Source organism: Babylonia areolata, chromosome 30 (assembly GCF_041734735.1).
Source record: "Babylonia areolata isolate BAREFJ2019XMU chromosome 30, ASM4173473v1, whole genome shotgun sequence".
In the NCBI taxonomy this organism is placed as follows: Eukaryota; Metazoa; Mollusca; class Gastropoda; order Neogastropoda; family Buccinidae; genus Babylonia; species Babylonia areolata.
The window spans coordinates 24,150,183-24,166,374 of NC_134905.1; the positions used below are offsets into that span (position 1 = coordinate 24,150,183).

Consider the following 16,192-nt stretch of genomic DNA (forward strand, 5'->3'; position numbering starts at 1 on the left):
AGAGTGATATCTCCATTCGATTGTAATGCAGGAAAATATCATTTTGCGTGTGTGTAACAATAAAATTGTATATTACACAATACATTTCTAGACAGATGAAAATGGTGGAGCTGTACTGTGGTACAGCTCTCCCCGGGGAAACTGAAAAAAAAACAAAAAAACAAAAAAACAACGGCACCTGACATCGCGATCAACGATCAGCGGTACAACTGTAACACAACACAACACGACACGACACGACATGACACTTTGATGAGTTGGGCTTGAGAAGATGACGTCACGTGCGGTGCATTGTGGCTCGGGATGCCATTTTGTCGGTCAGGCCGCACTGAACTAACGAAAACGAAACTTTACGTGACGCGGTGCTAAACTGGCAACGATCGCCTCCACAAAGGTACTGAGCGGCAATGCCACTCACTTGCTGCATTATCTGCTGTACAAGCTGAGGATACAATACTGAATTGGGACTCACTGGGTATCGATTTTTAACGATTTCCCATTGTTGAAACTACATCAGAAAGCAGGTTGAAGAAGTCACAGAACCAGGAGACATGAGGCATGTATCGCCGCAGCTATCCAGCGTACCACAGTGACGTTTGCAAATACCAGTGAATATTTGCGTGTTTGTTCAAGACATTTCTGTGGAGATAACACTGACAATTTTGTTAGCTACGAAATAAAGTGAATTCTGAAGTGTTCTCTCCAAATGGGCTAGTTTTCATTACATGTGTTTAAGCTTTGGCTAATACGAGGTTTTCAACTGAGTGAATTCTGACCCGTGTTCAGACTGATGAAGGCCCACAATCTGTTGGCTTATCATATGGTTTCACAACAGGACTTTGCCTAAAAAATAAGATGTTATATCCAACAATAACTGATTTTATTTGTCTATGTCTTTTAGTTTCATCAGTCTGGACCTGTGTCTGTTATTGTTAGTTGCATCAGTCTCGACCCGAGTTCCCTTCTGATGAACAAAGGAGAGATAATTAATGTGGGCCTAGGTTGTCAGTTGCTTTCAGTGTCATTAATTGTAGATCTTGCTCAGTTAGGAAATTTGGAAAACACTGCTTAATAACGTACTGTTTCAAAGAAAAACACAGAAAAACTGAAACAAGACACGTTCTTCAGTGAGAGAGAAAGAGTGTGAGTCTGAGTGTGTGCGGGTGTGGGTGTGATTGTGAGAAAGAGATTAACTGCAAAGGTCACCATAAAAGGTTTAATTATGTTTTCAAGCAGGCCTGCCTGTGATGTGTTGAAGTCTCACCCTACTGGGCCCCATGATCTCTTCACCTTGGGCACAGCAGAGTGAAAATAACAGAAAACGCCCGACACAAAAAAAAGTGAAGAATAGGGAGGAAATATTGAAAAGTTAAAATTTTACTCATGATATCCCAGTTTGTGATGTTCTTGTATTACAGTTTTTACTGCCTTCTCTGCCACAAGGGAAGAGGTGCCTCTTGTCGCCAGATGCTGATCATGACCTTAGTGAAACTGTGTCTACAATCATGTATGTCGCATCAATTTGTGGAATCCTTTGGGTAAAAAGTAGCAACAATACATGATTGCTTTGAAATTTTCATGAAAAGACCATGTAATCTTCATGCAGGAGACATTACAGATTCTCATTACATACACAATCATACAGTGATATGTAGGTCAGTATAATACTAAAAGGCTGGGGTGGATGAACAAGTGTCTTGTAAGCAGGTAACAGAGGAAAGTGGATTTTAAAATAAGCTTCTGCTTGGGGATCTTTTCTTGCTGACTGTGAATGCAGTATTGGAGAAAAAAGTGGGACTAATGTGTGCTGAAGTGAAAATTCCATCCTTCACCAAAGGTAAATGTCAGATGCATACAAAAGACATGGTGTGTGTCCATCGAGATCGATGATGACCATCGTTGTCATCCAGCTGGGAGATGGGGGGAGGGTGGTGGGGGGGGGGGGATGCTCATGAATCTATCTGTGAGTGCGCAGATGGCTGAATAGTCCAATCTGCGCACGAAATGTTCGCTGACAGTTGGGGCAGACAAGAACAGGCATATCATTGTCAGGGAGCTTGTTTGCCCGTGACTTTCTGGCCTGCCTCTTCTGAACAGCTGCAGCAGTCCTGTTGGCCTCGCACAACTTGGCACCTTTGTGCACAGCAGTGCGCCATTTGTCACGGTCCGCTGCAGATTCCTCCCAGGAGTCAGGGTTGATATCAAACGCTTTCAGAGAGACTTTCAGAGTATCTCTGAAGCGCTTCTTCTGACCTCCGTGTGATCTCTTCCCTTGTTGCAGCTCGCCATAGAAGAGCCTTTTGGGCAGCCGATGGTCTGGCATGCGCGCCACGTGTCCAGCCCAGCGAAGCTGGGACTGCATCAGGATGGTGAAGATGCTGGGAAGGGTGGCTTTTGCAAGCACCTCCGTGTCTGGGGTCCTGTCTTGCCACTTGATGTTCAGTAGCTTCCTTAGGCATGTTGTGTGGAAGTGGTTCAGCTTCTTGGCATGTCGTTGGTACACTGTCCAAGTTTCGCAGGCGTACAGTAGTGTGGGGAGAACTACTGCTCTGTACACCTTTAGTTTGGTCTCAAGACCAATGCCTCTTCTGTTCCAGACATTTGCATAGAGTCTACCAAAAGTTGCGCTTGCTCTTGCAATCCTGACGTTCACTTCATCGTCAATGGTCGCATTTTGTGACAATGTGCTGCCAAGGTATGTGAACCGCTCCACCACACTGAGTCTCTGACCGTTGACTGTGATGTTGGGCTCAACGTAGGGTTTCCCTGGGGCTGGCTGATGGAGAACTTCAGTTTTCCTCGTGCTGATGGTAAGGCCGAAGTTCCTGCTGGCAGTGGCAAATTTGTCCACGCTGAGTTGCATGTCAGCTTCAGATCCAGCGTTGAGGGCACAATCATCAGCAAACAAAAAGTCTCTGATGATGTCTGTCATGACCTTCGTTTTTGCTTGAAGCCTTCTGAGGTTAAACAGCTTGCCATCTGTTCGGTACTTTAGGCCAATTCCAACATCGCCATCTCTGAAGGCATCAGTAAGCATTGCAGAGAACATGAGGCTGAACAGTGTTGGAGCCAGGACGCAGCCTTGCTTGACACCATTTGTGACAGGAAAAGCAGCAGATGTTTCACCATTGTCCTGGACTCGAGCCTGCATGCCTTCATGGAATTGGCTGACCAAGGAAATAAATTTCCGAGGGCATCCGTACTTGGCCATGATCTTCCACAGTTCCTCTCTACTCACGGTGTCGAAGGCTTTAGTGAGGTCAACATAGGTGGAGAACAGAGCAGCATTTTGCTCCTGACATTTCTCTTGCAGCTGCCTTGCAGCAAACACCATGTCGGTGGTTCCGCGCTCTTTCCGGAATCCACATTGGCTCTCAGGCAAATGACCTTGGTCAAGGTGTGCTGTGAGGCGGTTTAGTAAGATCCTGGCAAGTATCTTGCCTGCGATAGAGAGCAAGGAAATGCCCCGATGGTTATCACAGGCTTGCCGGTTCCCCTTTCGCTTGTACAGGTGAATGATAGATGCATCTTTGAAATCCTGGGGGATCGTCTCTTCTTTCCACATGAGTGAGTACAGCTGATGGAGCTTCTCAGTCAGCACAGTGCCTCCATCCTTGTAGACCTCTGCTGGTATGGAGTCTGAGCCAGGTGCTTTGCCACTGGATAGCAGACGGATTGCTTTCTGGGTCTCAAGAAGTGTTGGCGGATCGTCCAGTGCTTCGTTGATGGGGACTTGTGGGAGCCGGTCTATGGCTTCATCATTTATGGAGGAAGGGCGATTTAAGACACTGTTGAAGTGCTCAGCCCAGCGTTTGAGAATTTTCTCCTTCTCGGTGATCAAGGTATTCCCATCTGCACTGAGGAGGGGGGATGATCCTGAGGATGTGGGACCGTAGACTTCTTTTAAGGCATCATAGAACCTCTTCATATCGTGCCTGTCAGCATATCCCTGGATCTCATCGGCTTTGTCGCTCAACCACTTATCCTGCATCTGACGTAACTTTTGCTGAACAGTCCTGCGGATGGCATTGTACGCATCCTTTTTTGATGTGGACTTTGGGTTACTCAGGTGGGCTTGATGCAGACGGCGTTTCTCATCCAGAAGCTGCTTGATTTCCTCACAGTTTTCATCAAACCAGTCTTTGTGCTTTCTGGTCATGGGTCCCAGGGTCTCTGAAGCTGTACTATAGATCATCTCGCGCAAGGTCCTCCAGTCAGATTCCACATTCTGGTTGTCCAGAGAGGCGGATTCCAGACGATCTTCCAGCAGCTCCACAAAGGTCTGTTTGATGGTGATGTTTTTCAGCTGAGCAATGTTGAGCCGTTTTGGAGCCTTCTGGCCTTGGGGGCGTCTCTTGGGCTGGATTCGAATATTCAGCTTCGAGACTACAAGGCGATGGTCTGTCCAACACTCGGCGCCGCACATGGTCTTTGTCACACGTACATCTTGCCTATCCCTTTTCCTGACGATGACGTAATCGATGAGATGCCAATGCTTTGAGCGAGGGTGCATCCATGACGTCCTGTTACGGGTAGGGAGGCAGAAAACTGTGTTGGTTATCAGCAGTTCGTGCTCTGCACAGGTCTGAAGCAAAAGCAATCCATTTGGGTTACAGTGGCCCACACCATGCTTTCCAATCACTCCATCCCAGGAGATGTAGTCAGAGCCAACTCTAGCATTGAAGTCCCCAAGAATGATGAGCTTGTCTGCTTTAGGGATAGCAGCAATGACAGAGTGAAGGTCCTCGTAGAACTTCGCCTTCACTTCATCCGGGTTGGTCATGGTTGGGGCGTAGGCACTGACAATGGTGAGGTGCTTCTGGCCAGATGCCAGTGGGAGTTTAATGGTCATAAGCCTATCGTTGACTCCCTTTGGGATTCCTGCTAGCTTGCTGACAAGTGCTGTTTTTACTGCAAAACCAACGCCAGCCTCACGTCGCTCTTCGCTTCCTCGTCCACTCCAGAAGAAGGTGTAACCAGATCCCCGTTCACAGAGCTCACCTTCGCCTGCAAGCCGAGTCTCACTCAAGGCTGCGATGTCGATGTTGTATCTGGCGAGTTCGGATGCAACTAGTGCCGTTCTCCTTTGGGGTCTGTCCACGTTATCTCTGTCCAGGAGAGTCCTTATGTTCCAGGCACCAATGGTGAGAGGAACGATCCTTGTTTTTTTCTTTTCTTTCTCTTTGTTTCGACCGCTGATGTAGGGTCCCCGCCAGCCGCGGTATGCTGGCCAGGGCGATATGGAGCAGGCAATTTTTAGGGCACCTTTTCTAGCCCCTTCCTCATGCCAGGGAGGTGAGCAGTGCATTCCTAAAGAGGGCTGCTCAGACGCTCAGACGGCTGCCGAGCTCCATCGCTGCTCCTGTCGATGAAGAACGACCCTATGGCCTGAACCGCCTGCGTGCAGGTCTGCGGCTGCGACTGCCAGTGTACCCACACCTGTCGTTTCGTCGCTCGCCTGTCGCCACAGGACTTGGGGGTGATGAAATGATGAAGGATGAAAGGTCAGTATGGATGACTGATGACTTGCGCGATGAGTTTGTTTAAAGTGAAGAGGAGTTGCGCAACGTCGACCTCACTCTCTCGTCCGGGTCCACCAATTTCCAGTGGCAAGACTAAGTCGAGACAACTGGAGGATGAGCACGGATGCAGTGGATGACCAAGATATCCTTTCGGTGTCTCATCTTGCTCTCTGCACTCCACAGTGCGTTGCTGTATCCGCCTTCCTCTCCGTTGAACCGTTAGGTTTCTTCCGCAGATTCTACCGGATCCAGACTTCGCATGCATGGGTAGACACACCCCGGGGGCCAACTGTGTGTGTGGCATGCACACAGCACGGTGGAGCTAGATGGCCGTCGGTGGCTCTCCTGAGCCGACGCCCTTTTATGGATCTCGTTTTTAATTCCATAAGGGTGTCTAGCCACCCGCCTCACCAGTCCCGGAAGGGAGTGGTGAGAGTGCCGGTTTAGTCGCCGGCAATCCGACCCTGAACAGGTTGTACTGGATTTCAGGTTACCAGTAGCAGATCTAGTGACCTGACCTGACAATCACAAAAGACATAGAACATACATGAAAACTTGCCCACTTTAGAATGTATACAAAAAGAGTAATTGGAAACCTGGGGGGCGAGGAGGGCACAGCATCTTATCCTTATCAGATACTGAAGTAAAATTACGTGAATTTTGCCCTGTACTCTCTGGGTGTATGTATATGTATGTGTGTGCAGTGTCACTATGTGTGTTTGTTTTGTGCTGTGATAGTGTGGATGTGTATATGTATGCTTGAGCTGTTGGCTCACATAGCTTGAAACCAACCTCCACACCCAACACATACATAAGTCACACAAACACACACACACACACACTCTCTCTCTCTCTCTCTCTCTCTCCTTCCCTCTATCTCTTTCTAACACACACTCACTCAGTCACACAGAGAGAGAGAGAGAGTGGCACACGTTCACACACACACACACACAAACACACACACACACACACACACACCGCAGGCAGTGAATCATTCACACACACACAAACACATACACTAACACACTAGACACATTGGCACACCACTCAGAAACACACACAGACTCACTTACAAGCCACTGATCTAAATTTTATTTTGATCAATGCACACAAGCACACATACTGACAGCACACTAACAGAACGTGCGTGCGTGCGTACTTTTTTTCCGGCTCTGTAAACAGGCGTAAAATCGAAGAATAAACGCACACACAACAGAGTAAAAGTGACACACACAGACACCACACACAGTTTCAGTTTCAGTTTCAGTAGCTCAAGGAGGCGTCACTGCGTTCGAACAAAACCATATACGCTACACCACATCTGCCAAGCAGATGCCTGACCAGCAGCGTAACCCAACGCGCTTAGTCAGGCCTTGAGAAAAAAAAAGAAAAAAAAAAGAAAAAGGGGAATAAATAATAGATAAGCTTACATCAATAAATAAATAAATAAATTATTATTATAATATAGAAAAAGGTAGTAGTAGTAGTAGTAGTAGTAATAAATTAAAAAAAAAAAAGATAAAAAAAATAAAATAAAAAAAAATAAATAAAAAAATAAATAAATAAATAATCACTCTCAGCTGAATCGTACTGGTCGATGCCATTCACCTCAATATCAAGCTTGTCAACATTCTTCCTATTTCAAGTTCCTTTGCTTTTCCGTTTTACACTTGTTAATCGATCCAGAGCACGAGGTGTTCAGTTGAGCAAGTCGTATCAGTCGTGGACTCAACAAAAGTGAAGCGGACCGAAATGAAGGGAAATAACTCTGACAATCCTTGTTTCGTGACGTTACCGCTCGTTCCCAAAAGCCAGTACTATACCCTACCGAAGCAGCCGGTCAATGGTCATGCAATAGACGACTCTTAATACATATGAAAATTGCAATGTCGTAAGTAATAAAGATTCTCTGATCGATCTTCCTTCACTTCTGTTGATTAATACACATGAAAATTGCAATGTCGTAAGTAATAAAGATTCTTTGATCGATCTTACTTCACTTCTGTTCATTAAAAGAAGCATTTACGTGTTTGGAGGTAAACGATACGTGACTGGAACAACCTGCCTGAAACAGCTATGGCAGCAGACACCTTGGACACCTTTAAGTGTAGGGTGCCCCCCCAGTCAGTAGTTAATTAGATAATAGTCCCTTACCCCCCCCCCCCTCCTCCTCCCCACCCCCTCTCTTACCCCAATACTTTTGGGTTTTTTAATTTATTTTGGGGGCCCTGCTGTCTTAGATCAGCAAGGGACCGGCTAGCTCGGAAGGGCGAAAAGTGAAGTGATAGTAGTCTGCCGGAGAACCCACTTAGAGTAGGACTAGGTTTTCATCCTCACTGATAGGTCTGTCGCTTTCTGTAGTTTGTTTTTCTTTCATCGCAACCCAACAAAACGGCGTAAAAATCAAATTGATGATTGTGGCCGTCAACGCAGTGAAAGTGAAAGTGAAAGACGTGTGCAGAATGCATCCCAGCCTGCAGATGCGTACAAACCAGTGGGAAAACCCCATTAGTTGGAAAAACCACAAGTGAACCAAAAATAGCCTTTTTTTCTCGCCATCCATTGCCACTTATCAGGAAGCACTGCGGAGTTTGTGTTTGATTCACCTGTGGCGTTTTTCGCCAGTTAGGATTCTGTGGAAATCGACACAGTTTCAGTTTCAGTTTCAGTAGCTCAAGGAGGCGTCACTGCGTTCGGACAAATCCATATACGCTACACCACATCTGCCAAGCAGATGCCTGACCAGCAGCGTAACCCAACGCGCTTAGTCAGGCCTTGAGAAAAAAACCCAAAACAAAAAAAACGGTGAATAAATAATAGATAAATACATAAAAAAGGAACTACTACTAATAATAATAACATGTATAAGGCGCAAAAACTTGATGAAGTCAAATATAAGCGTACATAAATAAATATGTTTTTTAAAGTAATAATAATAATAATAATAATAATAAATAAATAAATAAATAAAAAAGACAAGATACAGATCACTGGAAATGAGTACAGTGCAGGAGGAAGGTGGCAGAATGGTTAAGACATTCGTCAGTCTACCAATTCAGAGTCCGTGAGTTCGAGGGTTTGGGTTCAAATCAGTTCCGCTCTTTAGTTACCCCTTTTTCCACAAGTTTGACTGAGGAGAAGGAATTTTGTTTAATGTCCCGTCACACATATCGGTGATTGAAGACATTTTGTTAAAGTATTTATGAATACATTTGAGTATTATCAGTTAGAAGGGGTGGGAGATGTGAATGAATGGAGGGTTGGGGGAAACTAGGCAAATGAGGGTGAAATGTGGGTGAAATTTGAAAAAAAAAAAAATCTAAATACAATAACAGGGAATTACTTAAAGGACTTCATAAAAGAGAAGTCGTTAAACTGACAAGCGAAACAACTGATAATGAATGCAAAAAGTCAAAAACATCAACGTTCTCAGTCACTTGTGAAGACCCACTTTCGTGTACATAGTTTGACTGACTGGATGATGAGACAATTAATTAAGCGAGGTCCCGCGTGCAGCACACACTTGCCGCACTGAAAAAGAACCCAAGGCAACGCCGGGAGAGTGTTGTCCTCTGGTAAAATTCTGCCGCAGAAGAAATCCACTCGGATAGGTATACAAATATAATGTGCATGCACTCAAAGCCTGACTAATTAAAGCGAGTTGGCCTGTTACGCTGCTGGTCAGGAATCTGCCAAGCAGATGTGGTGCAGCGTATATGGATTTGTCCGAACGCAGTGACGCCTGTTTGGGAAAGTGAAACCGAAAGTGAGTGCAGTGCGTTCCTCTTTGGCCATAAGGTGCTTGGATGGACGTATTCGCTGAACCGAAAGTAGCCTTTTCCCCACCATTCAATTCACTGGTTTGTTTGGTGGTTTTTTTCCATGGAAGATCTGCGAAGTAGTTTGAATCACCTGTGGGGCTCTTGCTTTTTTGGGTTAGGATTCTGTGAAAATCGATACAGTTCAGTGGAAGTGAGCACGGCAGGGCGTTCAAGTGATAATACATACTCGCTAAACCGAAAGTAGCCCTTTCCCCTCATTCATTTACTCCCCCCCCCCACCCCCTCATTCCCCACCTCCCTCTCACCCCAGGGGGGCCTGCGTCATTGTTTGAATGACATGTGGGGTTTTTCTTTGGATAGGATTCTGTGAACATTCAGCGATACAGATCAGTGGAAGTGAGTGCGACAGGACAGGGCATTCAAACGACTGGACTTCCACACTGAAACAACAGCTGGACTGCGTGTCTAACAGAAGTGAGTCAGACGATGATTATGTTAAAAAAAAAACACGTTTCACTGATGAACAGGCTACCGTGATGGCGAAGTCTGTGACATGATGACAATGATTATGAAGTTGACGTGGGTGGGTTATGCTGCAGGTAAGAGGATAAGGAAGAAAAGGGGTGGGGTGTGGGGAGGAGAGAGGGAGGAAGAAGAAAGAGCGAGGCTGATCGAGGGTGTTAATAATTGTGTAATTGTGTGTGTGTGTGTGTGTGTGTGTGTGTGTGTGTGTGTGTGTGTGTGTGTGTGCATGTGTGTGTGTGTGTGTGAGTGTGTGTGTGTGTGTGAATAGTTACGATGGAAAATGACATAAAGAATTGCATGGTCTATGACTCATACTCCTTACTGACACGCCCTATTTTTTTTCCGAGTGTGTGTAGGAGGGAGGGAGGGAGGGAGAGAGAGGAGTGAAAGGTGGGCGGGCCGGCTAGGGTTGCGCGCCGGCGTGGGTGTGTACGTGCGTGTGTGCATGTGCGCGCGAGCGAGTGCCGGCCGGGTGTGGATGTTTGTAGCAGCAGCAGTAGTGGTGGTCTTCAATTTGACGTTGTCTTTCTACAGCAAGTGGTGTGTGTGTGTGTGTGTGTGTGTGTGTGTGTGTGTGTGTGTGTGTGTGTGTGTTCGTACGCGCGCGCGCGCGTGTGTGTATGTGCGTCAGCGGGCCGGGAGAGAAAAACAAACAAACAAAAAAACCCAAACCGAAACTACAACGTTTGCTCGCTGCACATGTAGAGGAAAGTGGACTGTACATGTCGCTGTTCACTGCACAACCAATGGAATAACGTGTAACACAAGTTATCACTATCCACTTCCGTGTAGCTCGATCTACGTAGTTCTGACACACCGAGAGCAGTTTCAGTTTCAGAGCAAACAGGAACAACCGGACACAGAGAGAGGTTAGTTTGGTAAATATGTGTTGCTTGATTTGACTAGTGGATTTTGCTTGTACAGTGTGTATAGGTCTATATTTTTGAGAAGACTGAGGCTGAAATGATCAGTCAGTGCAGCGTCGTGGTAGTGTTACGTCGGCAAGTGCGGAGTTTATGTCCGGGACTGCACAACATTTGAAGGCAGCCTTCTTACTCATAATCATCTGAATGTGCTGCCATTCGAATACCTCATGTCAGTGTGGTGACAGTTCATTCATTCATTCATTCGTTCGTTCATTCATTCATTCGTCAGTTCATTCATTCGTTCGTTCCGTGTTCGTTAGTCGTTCATTCATTTATTTATTCATTCATTCTTTCGTTCGACAGGCGCAATAGCCGAGTGTTGGACTTTCAATCTGAGGGTCCCTGGTTCGAATCTAGGTAACGGCGCCAGGTGGGTAAAGGGTGGAGATTTTTCCAATCTCCCAGGTCAATATATGTGCAGACATGCTTGTGCCTGAACCCCCTTCGTGTGTATACGCAAACAGAAGATCAAATACGCACATTAAACATCTCTAAACCATGTCAGCGTTCGGTGGGTTTTCAGTGGAAACAAGAACATACCCATTATGCACACCACCGAAAACGGAGTATGGCTGCCTACACGGCGGGGTAAAAATGGTCATCCACCTAAAAGCCCACTCGTGTACGTACGAGTGAACGTGGGAGTTGCAGCCCATTGGCACGAACGAAGAAGAAGAAGAAGAAAAAGAAGAAGAAGATTCATTCATTCGTTCGTTCTTTCATTCATTTGTTCGTTCGTTCGTTCATTCATTCACTCATTCATTCAAAATTCAAATAAAAAACATGAACACAAAGTGTCAAAACAAGTCTTTGGCCCAGAGGCCTGCACAAACATGTAAAACAAGAGAGGCAAGGCCTTCAAGACTCACTTGTGATACACTTTAAAAAAAAACAACAAGCTTTTTATGTATTGAGTATAATTTCACAATGTAATGTTTAAGATGAGAAAGATCAGTTTAAAGCAAATCAAGTCCCCTAGCATTAATTACAGAGTAATTTCCCTTTTTTTACACTCTGCACCAAAACGTTTGCAAAATAAATAAAACTTCCATGCTTAGCAAAAGAAGTTCCTGTTTGAACAGAAAATGATAATAATGACTGCTCTTGTTGTTGGGTCAGAATATCAGATCAAAGTGCCAAGTTTAGAGAATACAAAAAATATAAATATAACAGTAAATTCAGTTTGCATATAATTAGGCTTCATTTTTTATTTTTTTTGTGACCATCCCAGAGGTGCAATATTGTTTTAAACAAGATGACTGGAAAGAACTGAATTTTTCCTATTTTTATGCCTAATTTGGTGTCAACTGACAAAGTATTTGCAGAGAAAATGTCAATGTTAAAATTTACCACACACACACACACACACACACACACACACAGAGAGAGAGACAACCGAACACCGGGTTAAAACATAGACTCACTTTGTTTCCACAAGTGAGCCAACAAACCAGCCCGATGGCGTGACTTTATACAGGAATACACAGCGGGATAACTAAGGTTGTGACAAGAGTGAAATGTTCGAGGTGTACTGTGACATCTCCTCTGTCTGTCTGTCTGTCTGTCTGTCTCTCTCTCTCTCTCTCTCTCTGTCTCCCCTCGTCTCTCTCTCCTCTATCTGTGCCCCTCCCGGCCTCTGTCTGTTTCCGTCTTGCTCTGTCTCTTTTTCTGTCTGTCTGTCTCTCTTTCTCTCACGGTCTCTCCGTCTCTGTTTCTGTCTGTCTGTCTGTCTTTTTGCCTGTCTCTCCGTCTCTGTTTCTGTCTGTAAAACTCTCTCTCTCTCTCTTTATTTGCGGACACGTGTGTGTGTGTGTGTGTGTGTGTGTGTGTGTTGGGGAGCGAGGGAAGGGGAGGGGTTGGGGGCGGGTTAGTGTATTAATTTTGTGTGTTCGTTCTTCTGTTTAGCGTTTTTTCACTTTTGAGTTATATTAGGGTGTGTGTGTGTGTGTGTGTGTGTGTGTGTGTGTGTGTTAGTTGCAGTCTGTGCAGATTATAATTTTTTGAGAGAACTGTTCTGGAAAAAAAAAATCCTATTCAACAAAGATGAAAATACTATTATAAACACTTACTATTTTGTTTTCAAATATCTGTTGATTGATTGATTGATTTGTTGATCGTTGACTGCAGGCCTAACGTATTGGATTGAATGATGTTACGTTGGTGTTTTGTTTCAGGGTCTGTTCAGTTACTGAAGGCTGATTCACAACTCTGTGATGACGACTTGACACAAAGCATGTAGCTTAATTAACTCTCTTCATACGAACGGCGAAAGAGACGACGTTAACAGCGTTTCATCCCAATTACCATCATCAAAATATTGCAGGCGGAAGGCTCTTATACTGAAGAAGTGAATGTTGACAAAGAACACCACAATTCTGACGACGGAAGCTAAAGGTTGGGTCATTCAAACACCCACTGGACATCCGAGGGGTCTGTGTAGAGGAGAAGAGAGGACTGGCCGCACTGAGTGAGTTAATTCTGATACTTTTCATAGACAGAATGATCAGAGGGATGAAATAACTGCTGGTAAGACTCTATCAACTACTGATCAACAACAAAACAAAGACATTCTCATCGGACAGCTACTAATCAACAACGAAACAAAGACATTCTCATCGGACAGCAACTGATCAACAACGAAACAAAGACATTCTCATAAGACAGCAACAAATCAACAACAAAACAAAGACATTCTCATAAGACAGCTACTGATCAACAACAAGACAAAGACATTCTCATAAGACAGCTATTGATCAACAACGAAACAAAGACATTCTCATAGGACAGCTACTGATCAACAACGAAACAAAAACATTCTCACAGGACATCTACTGATCAACAAAACAAAGACATTTTCATAGGACAGCAACAGATCAACAACAAAATAAAGACATTTTCATAGGACAGCTATTGATCAACAACGAAACAAAGACATTCTCATAAGACAGCTACTGATCAACAACAAGACAAAGACATTCTCATAAGACAGCTACTGATCAACAACAAGACAAAGACATTCTCATAGGACAGCTATAGATCAACAACGAAACAAAGACATTCTCATAAGACAGCTACAGATCAACAACGAAACAAAGACATTCTCACAGACATCCATTGATCAACTGACTCAACAGTTAGTTCTTTGGGTTTGACACGGTCCAGGAAGGCACCCGAACATTTGAGATCCTTGAAGAGGATGGAGAAGCAGACATGTCCAACATGTGGACGAGAGTTCCAGAGACTTTACCAGCACAAGTGCCCCAATGCTGCACCAGGTGCCTCAGGTAGTGCCAGACGCCGTGACGAGTCAGCGGTGAAAAGTGACACAAAGCAGAAACAACCTTGTCCAAGTTGCGACCGGGAGTTTGAGCGACTGTGGCAACACAAATGTCCCAACGCTGCATCAAGTCCCTCAGGCTATACCACGAGTCATGGCAAGTCAGTAACCAGGGAGACACAGGAGAAACAGCCTTGTCCTACTTGTGGACGTGAATTTGTGCGACTGTGGCAACACAAATGTCCCAATGCTATATCAAGTCCCTCAAGTGACACAACTTGCCACGAAAAGTCAGTAAGCTTGGACACAAAGCAGAAACAGCCTTGCCCTTTCTGTGGTCGGGAATTTGAACGACTGTGGCAACACAAATGCCCTGCTCTTACCTCGAGTCCCTCAGATCGCGAGACAAACAGCGGTAACCCAACAGGAGCAGCATCTGACATGATGGAAAAGCGGAAACAGCCTTGTCCAACTTGTGATCGGGAATTTGAACGACTATGGCAACACAAATGCCCCAACGCTGCAAGTCCCTCAAGTGATACCTCAAGCCATGGCAAGTCAGAAAGCAGGGATTCAAGTGAGAAACAGCCTTGCCCTACATGTGGTCGTGAATTTGTACGACTGTGGCAACACAAATGTCCCAATGCTATATCAAGTCCCTCAGATGATACCACGAGTCATGACAAGTCAAGAACCAGGGAGACACAGGAGAAACAGCCTTGTCCTACTTGTGGCCGTGAATTTGTGCGACTGTGGCAACACAAATGTCCCAACGCTGCATCAAGTCCCTCAGGCGATACCACAAGTCACGTCATGTCAGTAAGCAGGGACACGCAGGAGAAACACCCTTGTCCTACTTGTGGTCGTGAATTTGTACGACTGTGGCAACACAAATGTCCCAACGCTGTATCAAGTCCCTCAAGTGACACAACTTGCCACGAAAAGTCAGTAAGCTTGGACACAAAGCAGAAACAGCCTTGCCCTTTCTGTGGTCGGGAATTCGAACGACTGTGGCAACACAAATGTCTTGCTCTTACCTCGAGTCCCTCAGATTGCGAGACAAACAGCAGTAACCTGACAGGAGCAGCATCTGACACGATGGAAAAGCATAAACAGCCTTGTCCAACTTGTGATCGGGAATTTGAACGACTATGGCAACACAAATGCCCCAACGCTGCACGTCCCTCAAGTGATACCTCAAGCCATGGCAAGTCAGTAAGCAGGGGTTCAAGTGAGAAACAGCCTTGCCCTATATGTGGTCGTGAATTTGTACGACTGTGGCAACACAAATGTCCCAATGCTATATCAAGTCCCTCAGATGATACCGCGAGTCATGACATGTCAGTAACCAGGGAGACACAGGAGAAACAGCCTTGTCCTACTTGTGGCCGTGAATTTGTACGACTGTGGCAACACAAATGTCCCAGTGCTATATCAAGTCCCTCAGATGATACCGCGAGTCATGACATGTCAGTAACCAGGGAGACACAGGAGAAACAGCCTTGTCCTACATGTGGTCGTGAATTTGTACGACTGTGGCAACACAAATGTCCCAATGCTATATCAAGTCCCTCAAGTGAGACAATCTCAGCTGCCGACTCGGAAAGCTCAGCAAACTTCAGTGGAAATGAGAGACAAATGTTTCCTGGCAACCAGCCTGTGATAGACACTAAGATCCTAGAGGAGAAGGCAGAGAGGGTGATCGAGGCTTTACAGCTGCAGGTGTCATTCAAACCCTACAGCGATGTTGTCGCCTTCTTTAACGATGAAGTCAAAGTGGAGAAGAAGGAGAAGGGCGTAGTTGCGAGTGCCTTTAACAATTTCCGAAGAAGAATTATGGAACAGCTGAAAGAGTCCACAGATTGTCCACAGTGGGAAAGTCTCAACTCCGGCTCCAGCTATGATGGCACCAAGGTAATGGAAGTTTTGTGTTTCCATGTGCACTCAGTATTTCTTTTTTGTGTGTTTGTTAGTTTTGCTGTAGAAGTTGTTGTTGTGGGTGTTGTTGCTGTGGTTGTGAAAGTTTCGTCGTAGTTGTTGTTGCAGTTGTTGATGTTGCTGGTATTTACTGCCCTGTCATCCGCAACATTTCAGAAGCATTACCCCCAAGCCACTCGTCCTAAGTCCCCTCATATCCAGTTTCGTCTGCCTGAACCAGCG

At 45.3% G+C, this 16,192-nt stretch overlaps 1 protein-coding gene across 5 annotated transcripts in view; it reads left to right on the forward strand.

Annotated features, from left to right (window-relative positions):
* The first annotated feature begins 9,665 nt into the window (after window positions 1-9,665).
* The window catches only part of LOC143275429 (uncharacterized), an 11,965-nt gene continuing 5,438 nt past the window's right edge, over window positions 9,666-16,192 (forward strand). Inside the window, exons 1-3 of one of the 5 annotated variants that reach the window (XM_076579514.1) lie at window positions 9,666-9,778; window positions 12,930-13,222; window positions 13,918-15,946. In XM_076579514.1, the coding sequence (XP_076435629.1) occupies window positions 13,107-13,222; window positions 13,918-15,946 (2,145 nt within the window). In that variant the 5' untranslated portion in view covers window positions 9,666-9,778; window positions 12,930-13,106. Of the gene's footprint in view, window positions 9,779-10,306; window positions 10,370-10,435; window positions 10,699-12,929; window positions 15,947-16,192 lie in introns of those variants that run through there. The other 4 variants (XM_076579515.1, XM_076579517.1, XM_076579513.1 and 1 more) reach the window with 4 other exon arrangements.